At 36.4% G+C, this 15,974-nt stretch overlaps 1 protein-coding gene across 4 annotated transcripts in view; it reads right to left on the bottom strand.

Annotated features, from left to right (window-relative positions):
* Nucleotides 1-3,798: 3,798 nt before the first annotated feature.
* Nucleotides 3,799-15,974, bottom strand: part of KHDRBS3 (KH RNA binding domain containing, signal transduction associated 3) — a 95,943-nt gene continuing 83,767 nt past the window's right edge. For 3 of the 4 annotated variants that reach the window (XM_021298849.2, XM_005510809.4, XM_021298850.2), the window contains 2 exons: nucleotides 12,193-12,251; nucleotides 8,294-8,896 (listed from right to left, as the gene is read on the bottom strand). In XM_021298849.2, coding sequence (XP_021154524.1) covers nucleotides 8,805-8,896; nucleotides 12,193-12,251 — 151 coding nt within the window. In that variant the 3' untranslated portion in view covers nucleotides 8,294-8,804. Of the gene's footprint in view, nucleotides 4,548-7,323; nucleotides 7,381-8,293; nucleotides 8,897-12,192; nucleotides 12,252-15,974 lie in introns of those variants that run through there. The other variant, XM_065054465.1, reaches the window with a different exon arrangement.

The following is a 15,974-nucleotide window of genomic DNA, read 5'->3' as shown; positions in this document are numbered from 1 at the left end:
CCCAGACACAAATTTCTTATTAATATGCTGCATGAGAAAATCATCACTGGAATATTCTGAATTTCTCAGAGAATTTTCTGTTCGAACCATTTCAAGTTAGAGCCTCAAGTGCTGCAAAGTGATTCATACTAATCAGAATAAGGTTAATTTTCACATACGGATAATTCTGATGATCATCATCAGTCAGGTGATTTCCAATATGCATATAGGCTGCATTCACCATCATTTATAGTTCTCATTTGCTTTCAAGCCTGTAATTAACTATCCTGAAAAGTCTACTACATTTTACAACAGTATTTATACTGTGATATGAACATTGCAAAATGATTTGGTAAAAGCCCAAAGTGTGTTTAGCACTGTAATGCTGTAGCAGTCTTACCATTTGAAGCAAAAGCATCTTCATCCATAGATTTTTGAACTGGCAATTGTATTTTCAGATAAATGAACCTAGAGATAAATGCAGGCTTTTCTTTGTTTTTGGTTTTGTTAGTTTTTTAATACAACCTTAATAAGAGTAGTGAATTTTGTGAGATGGAGTGCGCATATTTTCTCTCACTAAGAAACAGCTATCTCCAGGTTAAGAAACCCCAACTCTTAACAGAAGAGTGAAGAAACAAGGTGATTTATCAAATGAGCAGAAAGTGTTTCATCTTCATGAAATGCTTAGGGTACCAGGATCTTCCACAAACAGATCAACAGCAATAGCACAAGTTACCACTTGCTCTTTTGCTATAGAAGCCAACAAGCTATTGAGTTCATAGGTTGCTGCCTGAGTAAACATTTGGAGCAGTTCATTATGTTTTGCGTAAAAGGGTGTTGTGGTTTAACCAGGCAGGCAGGTCAACACCACACACAGGCATTCACTCACTTCCCCCACCCCCATGCAATGGGGGAGAGAATTGGGGGAAACCCCCCCCCCCCAAACCTAAACCTCAAGGGTTAGGATAACAACAGCTTAATAGAACAGAAATGGGAAAAAACAAAATAATAATGGCAAAGATAATAACAACATAAATGAGTGATGCACAATGCAATTGCTCACCACTAGTTATTGATGCTCAGCACATCCCTGAGCAGTGGTTCCCCTGTCCACCTTCCCTCAAAAAACACACTGAGCATGATGTCACATGGTATGGAATATCCCTTTGGCCAGTTTGGGTCAGCTGTCCTGGCTGTGCTCCCTGCCAGCTTCTTGTGCATCTGACATGGCACAAGAACCAGAGAAGACACTTAGCAGCAACTAAAACATCAGTGTTATTACCAACATTATTTTCATTCTAAATCCAAAACACAGCACTATATCAGCTACTAGGAAGAAAATTAACTCTATCCCAGCCAAAACCAGGACAAGGGGAAAAAAAAAATCCATCTATGGAGGTCAGTAAGAAAAAAAACTTCCCATTATCTTCACAAAGGGTCAGAAATTTCACTTCAGGTGAAACCTTTCTTGCTTGATTCTAAATTTCAGTAAGAATATAAAGATAAGATCATTTAAGCTCTGTCATACCAAATAGTTCTAGGCATTAAGAAGTGGATGAGTGTTTAGCTTTGCAAAAGCAGAAACTCAACCCCAAGGACTGCTTTACATTTGCTTTCTCCCAGGCTAATAAGAGCAGAACTTTGTTTAGTCAGGAATTTCAGCTCAGTAGCTTTCTATCTTGTAGAGCATGAGTTATTTTGATTACTGCATATAAAGATTCATGAGAAATTATGTCATAAGCCTTTATTAAATCTAAATTATTTTAATTTCATAATTTTCAAGTACATCCTTGACTGAAAACTGGAAGTTTCCATTAAGCCTGTTCCCTAGTTCACTATTTTTAGGAAGGTCGACATTTCATACTTTTTTAATACTTTCCCAATGAGAAATCTAAAAAAGAACTACACAGCAAAGCAGCTTTATTTCTGCCCTTGGCTACAATTTCTAAGCGTTTTTAAATCCAAGTTTCCCAGAGAGGTTCTCTTCACTTGCAATCGTATAGAAAGCCTGCCTGAAGACAAGGGTTAATGCACTGCAAACTCATTGAAATATCTGAGGCTTCACAAACATTTATCATCTTAGCAATATGCGCTTTAACACTAAATACCTTCGATAATTTCCATTACCAAAGGGTTTTTTCTCCCCATTAAACAAATGCAGCTGTCTTGGACAAAATTGCTGAGCTTGTGAAAACAATTCTCAGCCCCTTCATCCAATTCATCTTTTTCATAAACTTGAAGATATTCTGATTCTTGGTGTGCATTAACTCAGCTACAGACATACTGAGATTCTTGGACATCAGTAACCTGGAAACTCTACTATAATTTGGGCCTTTTAGCACACAATTCTGAACCTGCTACAAAAATCCAACTATAACACTAAAATAGTAGAACAGATGTCGAAGTCCTGTGTGGAGAAATGGAAGCAGAACTACTCGAGGGCAGCTTTGATCATATCTATCACCAATTATTATATAAGTTTAACTTTGCATTTTGATCTTTAAATTATTCTCAGTTCCTTTGCCCAGAAGGACAAGTTCCAGAAGATGTACAACCTCAAGATTTGTTCTAATACATACAGCCATAGAACATTATTTTAGACATTCATTACATACCTAAATGTGGGGACATCCTCACATTAACACCATTGGAAAGTCTGTGATGCAGACTGGACAGTTCATTTGAAGCAGCAGGCTCATGTCCTTGCTCAAAACCTCTAAATGCAATATCACATAGAACTGATATCACAGAACAAGGCATCAGGACTGTCTCCATGTAGGTTAAAGTCATCAATGCACATATCATGTAGCCCCTTGAAGTCAATGACAAAACTACTCCAACAAGACCCAGATTTCACTCAAAAGATAATCACAAGAAATATATAAATCTCTACCTAGTGATAATAAAAAGCAGCAGAAATGAAGTTCAGGCTTTAAAGCACAGACACAGTCAGTCCTTCAGTTTTTGGTGAAACTAAGGAAAGTACTTGCAAGACAAGGAGCTGTTTTGTCTGCAGTCAACGTGCTTTGGATCCCAACAGTTCTTGTGTTAAGCCATTCAGTAATCAGGCAAGATCTCAGAAGAAAATAAACAAACTTGGATTTGCTAGATAGCTTTGACAGTCACAAATTAAGTCATACTAGCAACATATTTTAGTATTGACATTAAGAAGCTCTTTTTCATTACTCCAGAGTAGGCAGCTTGAAACTTCACTCCAATAGTTCACAACACTCCTCAAATGAGATTGTGTCAGTAAATCCTGGTGTCCGGTCCAAATTACAGCAAGTGAAATTGCATTCTGCTTATCTAAATTCCCCCCACATTATCTATATGCAATTTTTATACTTGGCTAGCATTAAAAACGTTAGGCGCTGTCCTACACCAGAGAGATGATGGCAGAAAAAATCTTTTGCGATTCTGAGATTAACTCATAAAATCATCTTAAATATTGGAAAGTGAAAATTAGACTTTTTTTAATACTGTTAAAGATTCTTTCATCTCTTAAACATATGTTACTCAAGACACTTTGATCAGTGCCAGGGTTAATAGGAAATCTTAATTTTCTCCATATCCATACATTTCAAAACCAATCTTCAATAGTATATGGTGTTAGAAGTTATAAATATATGTTGAAGAGCAGGCATTTGGTGAGAAGCTATTAATTGATATTGCTTATTTTCAAAATGAAACGAGACCCAAATTATGTTTTTCTTGGGATGAATTTGAGAATCAGTGAAAAAAATACGCATCTGATGGAAACAAAACTGAAGTGTGGGACACTCAGACTTTACAAGCAGTATTTAAGAAAAAGAACACAAATTAAATTATCAGAATTTTATTTCTGTTACAAATTATCACAATCACAATTAATATAAAACAGAGAAAGCACTAAGAAAACTTGACTGTTAGATACAAGGTTTATCGAGGTGTAAAAGCCTCACCCAAGACTACTACTAGAAAACCTGTGACTGCGTATTAGAGAAAACGGTTCTATGCATGAAACACCAAGTGAAAGAGAATAAGCAGCATAGTATAATTGACAGGGATTAAAACACTTCCATGGTATACAAGTTTCTGAAGGAAATGGATGTTGGAGTATTATTTCTACCCAAGAGCCTTGTTTAGAGAAGACCTGTTTATAATTAGCTATTAAGAAAAGCTTCAGCAAAAACCACCCAGCCTTCATTTTAACTTATCCATGTTGCTCGTACATTAGACAAACTATTTCCAAAGCATTTAAACTCTAGTCATGACACTTTACACACTCTCTCTTACACTTGCTGCATAAGGCTAAAAAGAATCACTAAATGACCATGAGGCTGCATTATTGCTTTGTAACAGGAACTTACATGAAAATTCTTTATTGAGCTCCAAATAAAAACACTTGCATCACTAAACAATTAAGAGTTTAAATATACATTTTAAAAAGTGTATAATATACACTTTAAGGCTTTAATACAAGAACTACAGAAGAGGGTTTTCATACTCCGCAGCCTGTCTCGTTGCTGGCGAGGCACACGGGTAAGTACAATGCTCTAAGCAGTCCGTAATTAACATGGCAGAAATTCCTGAAAAAGAGCAAAATACAATTAATTTGTACATATCCTGAGACTTAGCAACTATGAATTGTCTGAAGACTGTCCAATTACGAGCAGTAGGATCAGGCAATTACTCATCATAAATGTATGTAGATTTATAGAAATCATTGCAGAAACTGCTACCATTGAAATTCAGTGCAAATGTGATAAAGTTCAATAAAGGCAAATAAGTGATATGGCTAATTATTATCATTAACATTACTAGTTTGACTAGTAACACACAGAAATTGACAGTGTCACAACACAAAATCCTACCAGAATGGATAAACACTACTAGATTAGTTTGTTACAATAAAAGAAAGGCTGCCTTCTACATTGATTCTTTTTTTTAATTTAGGGTTTTTTTAGATTATTTTTCCTTCTTTTCAAAACCTAACAGATTTCTTTGCATAGATTACCCTAAAGAAAAAAGCAAACCAAACCAGAAATGCAACAGCAGAACACAATGCTCATGCATGTTATTTCAGGAACTGTCAAGAGAAGTTTATACTGGAAATATGTAGTTTCTAAGAATACCTAATACCAGCTGTTGGAACTGATGTAGCTTAATGCATAGAACATGAGAACTGATACAATGTGTTTTTTTTGAGAGGTATTAAAACATGTTCTTGGGAGAAATAAGATGTATCAATGTGGAACACTGGAAGAAGGAAGACTTAATGGATTTAAAGTTCATACCACTATGATGCTCAATATATGCAGACTTTTTCCTAGATGTATCAAATTAAGATCTTGCAGCTCATTAAACAAAACAAATGAAATTGGACTAAAATAGTTAAGGTTTCACAGAATTGTATCACAAAATACTAGGGATTGGAAGGGACCTCGAAAGATCATCCAGTCCAATCCCCCCGCCGGAGCAGGAACACCCAGATGAGGTTACACAGGAAGCTGTCCAGGTGGGTTTCAATGTCACCAGAGAAGGAGACTCCACAACCTCCCTGGGCAGCCTGTTCCAGTGTCTGCCACCCTCACTGTGAAGAAGTTTCTTCTCATATTTAAATGGAACCTCCTGTGTTCCCGTTTGTATCCATTACCCCTTGTCCTATCCTTGGCTGTCACCGAGAAGAGCCTGGCTCCATTCTCATGACACTAACCCTTTACATATTTAAAACATGAATGAGGTCACCCCTCAGTCTCCTCTTCTCCAGCTCCAGAGCCCCAGCTCCTTCAGCCTTACCTCACACGGGAGAAACTCCACTCCCTTCAGCATCTTTGTTGCCCTGCGCTGGACTCTCTCCAGCAGTTCCCTGTCCTTCTGGAACTGAGGGGCCACAACTGGACACAATATTCCAGGTGTGGTCTCCCCAGGGCAGAGTAGAGGGGCAGGAGAACCTCTCTGACCTACTGACCAACCCCCTTCTAACCACCCCAGGTACCATTGGCCTTCCTGGCCACAAGGGCCCAGTGCTGGCTCATGCTCATCCTGCTGTCTCCAGGACCCCCAGGTCCCTTTCCCCTACACTGCTCTCTAATAGGTCATTCCCCAACTTATACTGGAACTTGGGGTTGTTCCTGCCCAGATTCAAGACTCTACACTTGCCCTTGTTGTATTTCATTCAATTTTTCCCCGCCCAACTCTCCAGCCTGTCCAGGTCTCTGGATGGCAGCACAGCCTCTGGCGTGTCAGCCACTCCTCCCAGCTTGGTGTCATCAGCAAACTTGCTGACAGTGCGCTCTGTTCCCTCGTCCAGGTCATTGATGAATATATTGAATAGTACTGGTACCAGTGCTGACCCTTGAAGGACTCCACTGGATTCACTAGTTTCTGCCAAGATGGGCCACAACTAAATGGCCACACAACAGTGCATCCAAACAGCCTCTGCATGATTTCACAGGGACACACTCGTTTTTTTTTCCCCTCATACCAAAAGGGGACCTGGAACAACTGAATGGTTCATAGGGCTGCAGAGCAGAAGAAAACTGGCACTGATACATTCATCCTCCATAGAGGAGGCACTAAGGAAAAATGGCATAAAAATGTTGGATAAAAATTACATAATATTCAATTTACTTCTGATTAACTTATTCATCAACTAGCCATCTCTGCTACTAGATATTTGAGTTTTAACCATATATAATGAAAGTCAATGGGTTAAAAAAAAACTTCATATTTTCAAATGAAAACTTGTTATGACTTATGTAACTCATCATATTACATGATTTAAGATGCAAACAGAAAATAGAGGTTCAGTGAATTCCACTATAAATGTTTTAAAAAATACACTTCTACACTCAGTTTTGCCATAGCAGTTCTAGCAGCTGGTATCGAATCTTTAGTCTTTGAGCTCCAAATGCAGAAATCTCCAAGCTCTCATAACCTTAAAACACTACTTTGCTTTAAATCTTTAAAACACTCTCAAGATTGTTATAAAGTCATCTTGTATGTGCAAAAAGTTCCTTTAGCCTGTGACAGAAGTCTCTTAAATTTACTGTGGTATACAGAGGCAGTGCAACGCATGCTATATTTCTAAGTATAGAGCTCTATTTATCTAAGCCATGTCAACTAAAGGCACTGAGATCACGAGGTTAGCAGGAGGAATTACCAAATAGGAGATAAAGAAAAAAATATGTTCTATGTAAAATATACATAATCTGAGCATACATAGCCACTGATTTTTGCTGGCCTCCAGCTCAGTGCCGGTAATCATGACATAGATTAAAACCTTGCGTATAAAGAATTAAGGACCTGATGAAAAGCTCCATTATTACTCTAATAATTTCACAGATGAGTAAAGATACCTACCAAAGCATCAGAAGATTAAGGTTTTTGTTCTCTCGGCTGTCCAAGGAGGTGGGTTTCCTGACAAGAGAAAAAAAAAATAGGTATTTTTACTCAAAGACTTTCAAATAAAAACTAAAAGAACAATAATAAATCAAACTATAATTAATAGATACATAATGATTAACAAAAAAGCTTTAGATAACATTTGTAATGTTTAAGGTACTAGAATTTATGGAAAGAATAATATACTACAAACTATTGGTTATGAGGTTTTACAGTTGTTTAATAGGGCATAGTTTGTCCAAATTTAACTAGCTAAGCTAAGGCTTTTTAGATTACTAACACAAATTATACGTTTTAAAATGAGAATTTAGGCGTCCTTCTAATCTTTCCTACATTCTAAAATGAAACTTTCTAAGTTGTAGCCTCCCTGTTTTTATCGGTCATATTAAGATAAATTAAGTGAGATTAAAATCTTATTTGATTTATTTACCTTTGCAAATGAAGACCGTTTTAAGGGTTACACATCCTCTGCCTCTGACGAAAGCGACCTCAATTAGTCAAGTCAGAAAGTCTTTAAAAGCTTTGGGTTTATTGCTTCCAGCACGGAGCGAGGTGGTCATTAACATGCCAAAATTCTCATAAAAATTCCAAAGTTGCACTAGTGAAAAAATGCTCAACAAGATGAAAACTAGTCACATCTTTTTCAGAAAATTCATTAGCTATTTTAAAGCATTTTTAACAAAAAATATTTTGATTTAATGTGGCAGTCAAGCAGATCCATACCATTTGGATACTTTAAACAGCATTTATATCTACTATGAGTATATATATATACATTTAGGTTTATACCATTTTTTTTAAAGAAGTTGCGCAGTGTTTAATATGATCCTTTTATGCTGATCACTGTTAAAAGTATTTCTCCCTGTTTACTACTATTTATGTTGTTTTATTATAAGATAAAGCATAAAATTAAGGTCACACACACTGATTTTCTTTCAAAAGTTTATTTAGTATCAAGCAAGGGTAAAACTTTGCTTAACACTACAGAACATTTCAAGACTGGAGTTACAAAATACCACATTATTTGCATTTGTAATTTGCTTCCCTTTTTACGCATGTTTGCAAAGAGAATAACTAGCAAATGGCTGAAAATAAAAACTAAAAACTAAATTGTTGAAAACCTTTAAAATGAAAGGTTACGCTTATGTTAAAAGAATGGACTAATATTTAGTAAACCTATTTTTTAACACTAGTTAATCAAAGGTTATTCTTTTTGATCACCTATTTTTTCAAATACAGTTTGGAAAAAACAAAGTTCCTTGTTTTACATATCTTTATGTCCAGGTTGTTCTCTCATCAAAATATTTTAAGTTCAGTCCATCCATTCAGAATTTTAAGCGCTTTGATTTAATAAAAAGGGATTGTTCATAGAAAAAATTACTTTGAACAGTATACAGGACTGGTGGAGATTGGATATTTCACAACATCAGACAGTACAATCAGTATCGGGCATATGGCTGGTCTCTGTAGACTCCTTTCGTTGTCCTTGCAGAAGGTGCCTTGTGTCTTGAGTTGGTCCATTCTTCTTGCCCTACAAGAAGAGAAAATACAGTTAGACCCCTTCCAATATTCTCAGATGCTGTACTTTTTTTTCCCTTATTAATTGTGAATTAGATTGTGACACTATTTACTGAAACCAAGGTGCACAAAGTGAAGTCTAACACCTGAACAAAAAAAATCTGGGTACCAAACATCTTGATGAGCTACCCCACGATGCTTTTTCAGCACATAACAGCAGGGAGTGTGACAGGGTAATGGCAAAGACTTCAGGGCTCTGGCATTCAGCTGGACTTGCTTGTTGTAAATACAGAGAAGTGACAGCTATAGGGGCAGACCTACAAGCAATTATGCTAAGATAAAATGAACAGAGGAGATGAATTATGTATAAGCAAACAAGCTGCCCTCAGAAATAAGTTTATTTGCTGCAGTAGCGATTTAGGGTTAATTTAAATATGCAATCCAACAGTGAAAAGCCTCAAGTTTCACTGCAAACACCTGTGGCTTCTAATAATATAGGGGCTATATTTGACTTCACTGTGAACATATGCTTCCTCTAAAATGCAAGAAATAGAAGGCAGATTATGAAAACATTAAAAGGGCAAGGGAGATTGCTTGTTTGAATTTTGAAAACAAAGTAAGTTTGTGAAAAGCTCGTGCTATATTTAATGCTTCATAATCCTACCAGATTTTAGATGTAGTAAATATCAACAAAAATTTAAAAAGTATTGTCTTAATGAGAATAAGACCTACTGTGCCACGCATTTACAACAAGACACAGGAGTAAATGCAGAGTTTAATAAAATAGTATTTAAGTGCACTTTAATCAAGTAAATGAATCTGAGTACTGCCTGCGAGAGAACAAAAAAACCCCAAACAGAAACACACCTGAAAACAGTGTCTGTGCTTCCATATCTGCTTTTGGAGAATTGCTCTGCCCTAAGCAGACAAGCGTTCAAGTGAACCCAATGCAATTCAGAAACTAAGGGTGGAATCCAAATGACTAGTTATGGTATTTATGATGTAGGCATCACCTTCTGTCTTTCTAGTCAATTAAAAAAAATAAAAGATGACAAAAAAACCCTGTACTACTTTGAATGGAAAGATAACCTCCTCAGACAGCAGATACATGAAATTAGGTGACAAGAATCCCATAAGGGTCCAATTTCACAGTCTCTTCAGAGAAGTCTCATCCTAGCTCCTTTGTTTTTAAAGATCTAGGTGCTTGCCTGCAGAGTCTGGGTTATATATCATACCTATGTGGTCAGAACATTTGCCCGCAAGATAAAAGGAACAAGTTCAAATTTGGCATAAGGCTGAAAGAATTAAACTTGCACCTCAGGCAAGTTCCACAGGAATCTGATAAGAGAATAATATATTAATACATGAGAAGTAACCTCTTCTGCTGCTTATATTAAGCAAGGAAAGAAACCCTCGCCTAGCAGTAAAGGAGGCTGGCTGAGGAGTAAGAATTAAAATTATTCTAGCTTTTAAACATCACTGCAAGGAACTGTTGAAACGTGAAAAATCCATCTTGGTTGCAGCTTAAGGGGAATACTTGCTTCTTTTCAAGCAACTGGTCAAATCAGTAGGGTAAAGAGTCACCTTCCTTTTTATCAGTTTTCTTTTCGGTGCCATTCAGGGCTCTGAATCCTACAAATGCTGATATTCTTCCTACATCCTCCAGATTGGCACCTGAGCTTCCCAGGGGAGGACAAGCTCAGGTTTCTCCTGGGAATGTTTCTTCCTGGCCAGCACCAGGCAACTATCTGCTCACTAAGCAGTCTTATGAATTTTAGTCCGAGGTACCTAATGTTCTTTACATACTGTAAGAATGATTATTAGTATCTAACTCCGCACTTAAGATTGTACTTGAGGGTCAGTTAGTTAAGAAATAAAGTGTGTAACTATTTATTTGTGCGTGCAAAAATTTCAGTGGCCGTAACCTATAATCATTCTTCAAGGTATTTATAGTTTTCCTCTCAACTTGAGTAAATACATCACTTAATATTCTGAGTGGCTGGGCTTTGATAAATAGAAAACCAATTTTAAATGCAAAAGCAATGAAAAATCCATATTTTTCAACCTTAAGTACCACAATCCATATTTCCCCCCATCAGTCAACTCTATCTACATTAAGCCGTTTCATACGTTTTTCTCCCCCATCAATTTTGCTTTCATGAAATAGTCTTAGAAATATCAGGCTTATAATGGTAGTTTATTTTAATGCTGAAATACAGATTTAAGCTATATATCTATCAAGACCAATTGAAAGTGCTAAGGAACAGAGGAATTTCAAGTGACCTCTTCTTTTGATGAACTGACTTCTCCCTTAAGCAAAATAATTAGTTTAAGCAGACGATGTTGAGCAAACTTCTGCATTAGGTGCATTAATCACAACAACTTCATTGAGGTAATTTTAGTTTTCAGCAGGAAGCTCTTCCAAATGGAGTTCACCATAGAGAATTTTTAAGCAGAGCACTAAAGTCACTGATCCATTACCCAGAATCACAACTCTTACACTAGTTACTTGTAATCCCCAAATGTTGGAGATTTGAGTGATCTAGATTATATTTCTCTGATCTCTAGCCAGAGGTTTAACATTTATCCTTTAAGCAAAGGTGCCTTTTAACATGCTTTATGCTTCTAATCCGTAACAGATTTCTTTAATTAATCCTGTCACTACCACATTTCTGCCTTAAAAAAAAAGTGATCTTCACCATTAACATGTTTTTTGCTTCATTATGCATTGCTTTGTCTCCATACGAGTAACCCACTGCCCTCATGTCTATTTACTACCTCAAATACTTTCGTAACCTTTACATAATGACTCCCTGCTTGATTTGACAAGACTGATACATGAAAATGAACTAATACAAAAAGACCATACAAGTCCAAAATGCACCCAATTAGGCTTCAACGGAGAACTTCAGTGTATTTATACCTTGCACCAACTTTTAATGCCAGTTGTGCCACATTAGAAGCGTTTGCTTTCAGCTGGAAACAGCTCCTGAAAAGAGGCCCTAACACCCCCATATTTCTCCTTAAATCTCTTTGAATGTGTCACCAAAAGGGTACTTGCAGCATGATTTAGATTTTATTTTGATTTCTTTGATATTAGTTTCCCATGACTCTGTTAGCAAACAGACCACAGAACCCTCCTTCAGTATTTTTCTCAATAACCACATGAGGAGCACTGTGACAGACCAGAATCCCTGAGCAGCTGTTACCCACTGCAAAACTGAAACCTGCCTTATGGAGATTCTTCTTTTGATTATGCTTTTTTCAGGAGTCTACTACTGTAGTCATTCAGCTCATAAAACCACTCACCATAAGAGTCATATGTCTCTTCACTCAGTCCGTGGCCATAATCATAGTAATCTGCTCCACTGCATGGGAGGAGGGAAATAGGAAAGAAAAAAGAAACAAAGCAGTTATGTCTTAAGAAGCAAAACTCATCATTACACATTCTACCTTTGAAAAGGAGAAAGTATGAAGGATATAGACATGCCCCGAGGTAAGAAACATAAGCATCCATGTGACACAAGGTCCTGTTTGTTCATTAATAAGAAAATAAACCCCATTTAGGCCCATTTAGGATTTGTTCTTAATCACTGAGCCCCTAGTACACAGTGTTAGACAATGAGGCAAGAATTTATATTTATACAATTATACTTATAGATGTGAAGCTTTAAGATCATATGAGTCCCAATGAAAGAAGAGTAGGAGTTGTAGGTATTGAACCCAATTCCTTTGTCTTATAAACTTCATTCCACTACCTACTGTTGCCTAGTATTTTGTCTTCGCCTCTCTAAATTTGCTGATAAAAATTAAATAATGGACAAGCAACCTGTTGACCAGAGCATTACATAATTTCTATACACATACAGGTTCCAGTGTCTTCAAAAAAGATACCTGCACACAAATGCAAGTCCAACCAAAATGATTCTATGACTATTAAGACCACTGAGTGGAAACCAAAGGAGAAGCCTTATTACACACTATTCTCCTACTATGCTTTCATATAAGTAGAGCTATGTATAGTCTTTTATATAGCTGATGGAACAAACATCTATTAGACATGTTTGTAGGACATGGAAAGCCAGTCTCTTAATTGTTTATTTCGTTTTATTTTTCTAACCACAGCCAGACCCCGGGCTGATGATATTTGGAAAATACAAACTGATGCTACACAGCATTTCATTCAGAGTAAGGAGGAAATCACTGTAATATGTGATCACCAGCAAGTAATTACTAATATTGACAAAATGTTTCTAACATTAGATTGATTGCAAGCAAAATAGAAACCAGTGAGAAAAGGTAATTTATAGGCTTAACAAGAATTAGCAGGTAAAGCATTAATATAAAACAAATAATATACCACAATCACTCTAAACTGACACAAGGCAAAGATTTTTCCTTGTTTGTGTTTTTAACTAGTTTTAAATCCCGCAAAATAATCCTGGTCAGAAATAATAAAGTTCTGGCATGTGTGCAAATGTGTATCTAAAAAGCATGGATTAATATTTGTTATTGCGAGTATAAGGCTTCCTAAACTTAACCAGAATGCACTATGGAGACCCACAAAAAGTTATCTGTATCCAACATTAATGTTATCTGTGGTTTGTCAGTCCATGTGATGAGGATCCCAGAACAACAGGGGTGAAATTTAAGCATAAGATATAACAATTTTGCCCGCAGCAGCCAGTGATAAAACAATCTTTATTCTGACAGCCAACTTAAAACTGACATTCAACAGTACTTGATTATTTAGTTTAAGGTTGTCATCAAGTGTAGAATCCTAGAGCAGCTGAGCCCTATCCCCAAATCTGTCAATCTTGTCAGAATGACTTTTGCTGGGTTTCATTGCATAGACCAAAAATATCTATTAAACAAAAAATGACTCATGTCAACCACAAAATGAATGAACATAAGAAAGGAAAAATCTGCTTATATTGAAAGAATAACATGGCCCATATCTTCATTAATGGACAAGCCTGTCAAAATTAATATTCTTTCCAAAAAGTACAAGTTAGAATGTGAAGTTGTGTGTCTAGTGTGATACTCTACTCCAAACACTTGGATTTTTGCTCTAAGAACAGAGACAACACTCCCTCAACTCAACTGCATGTTAAACAAATGGAAAACTTCAGATGAGACAACTTCAACTATGACCCAAAGAAAAGGGTACATACAGATAGCTCTGGGTAAAAATAATAACATAATAGTAGTATAATAATAGTATAATAGTAGTACAGTAATAGTTCTGGGTAAAAAAGAAAACATTTTTTTGGCTTGTTTCATTGGTAACAGTTGGAATAGCCCATTGAATTCAGTCAAAACCAAGATATCTGATTATTTTTTTGGGGGGGGGGGAAGATATCCAGAAAAATCTAGTACTGTAAATGAAGTTGCAGCTTACAGAACTGTATTTTCTTCAATCACCCACTAAAATGAAAACTAGTCGAAGGAACCTGCAATAAACTCATTTGTAAATTGCTTATTTGAACTCATTAATTGAGAAATTAGAGGTTAATTCTATTGTGAGAAATTTAGTTTTATTAAGTAATTCTTTTCTGGACAGAAGTCATGTCCACTCTTGTTTTAAAAGCATCCTTGATGTTTATATCCTTTAATATACATTCTCTGGCATGTTCGCATTCTGACTGAAGACTATTCAAACTTTATATTTCCTATTAATGGATTTGTTCTGGAAACTCTTCCTATTCTTTTAATTTCCTCTCATAGAAAGGAGAATAAAAGCCCCAAACCAGGTTCATTTTCTTTTTTACCTCATGTACCTCCCTTCTTTCAGAACAAGGTAAAAACACTATGTGGATCCCTTCATTTTTCACTCAGGAAGACTACACCTTGAGTCTGGTTTCAGTTCATATGTTTCAAGACGTGAAATGTCTTTTTGAGGCCATTTCCCTCAATTTTCTGTTCTTATTTTTTTTTTCCTTACTTCTCCAGTTCTCTGCAAGTAGTTTTCCCTCAGCAGCAGATGGGGGTGGTATCTGAAAATTCAGTGGTGTCTGCTCTGTAGATGGATGATTGCATTACACAGCATAGTCAGGTGAGTTTTCAAGCATTTTCCTACCCATCAAGCAAAAAGCACAAGTGCAATCAACACTGGATTATTAGGTATAAATCAGATTGTTTTGTATATACAGAGCCCTTATTGCATCTACTCTTTAATTTCTTCTGTATCCCCATTCCAGCACATTGTCTCCAGGCTGACAAGGGAGAAGACAGAGGCAGCAAAGAAAAAAATGCTTTGATTTTACGTGTCAACATAAAAACCTGGAACCACCTCATAGCATAGAAGGATTAGCTAACAACAACAAACTTAAGAAGTACGTAGCTTCTAATTGTTGAGGGCTGGGCATCGATCCTACAAGGCTTAGAGGACATGTGAAGTGAAGCTTAAGTAGTTTAAATAAGGCCAGGGGGAAATGCCTGTTTTCTCTGTCCAAGAAACAGCCTGAGATAGAGAGGAGCAACCTCAGATTTTATCACTGCATTGCTTATGATGTACGGCCTTAGAGAAGCTTTGTTATGTAGTAAAACAAAGGACTGAGAATCCTCCTGACATTTTTCTAGAACCACTATACTGCGAGAAGTGTCTTAAAATACCTTAATTTAGAGGTATTCAACATAAGCCTTCAAAGGTCTTGTGGAATATGACCTGAATTTCACAGGCTTTTCTGCTAAGCTGTTTGTTTCTGAAAATATCTCGAACTATAACAGAAGACAAATCTTTATAAAAAAACCAAATAGCATTAACTGCTCTTGACATGATGGTTAACTCTTAAGGAACTGTTATCTTTTATACTATATTAACTACTAGCTTGTTTGGAAATGTTGGAATGTTCTCTTGGTACAAATATCAACAGAATGGTAGATTTTTCAACCTAACACTCATGAAGATACCAGAATAGGTCATTATTCTGGTTTTGGGACAATCATATGAGAGGCACGTCAACCACTCGGTGGAAGTGTTCTGTTCTATTTCCAAAAAAAATGAATAAATAATAAAAATATATTGTGATTAATGAATGTAATTGGCACAGCTCTTTAGATTTGATACAGGCATCTTTTAGAGTTAGTAT

Source organism: Columba livia, chromosome 2 (assembly GCF_036013475.1).
Source record: "Columba livia isolate bColLiv1 breed racing homer chromosome 2, bColLiv1.pat.W.v2, whole genome shotgun sequence".
Taxonomy (NCBI): Eukaryota; Metazoa; Chordata; class Aves; order Columbiformes; family Columbidae; genus Columba; species Columba livia.
The sequence above is the reverse complement of the archived record's forward strand: the minus strand, read 5'-3'. Positions and strand labels throughout refer to the sequence as shown.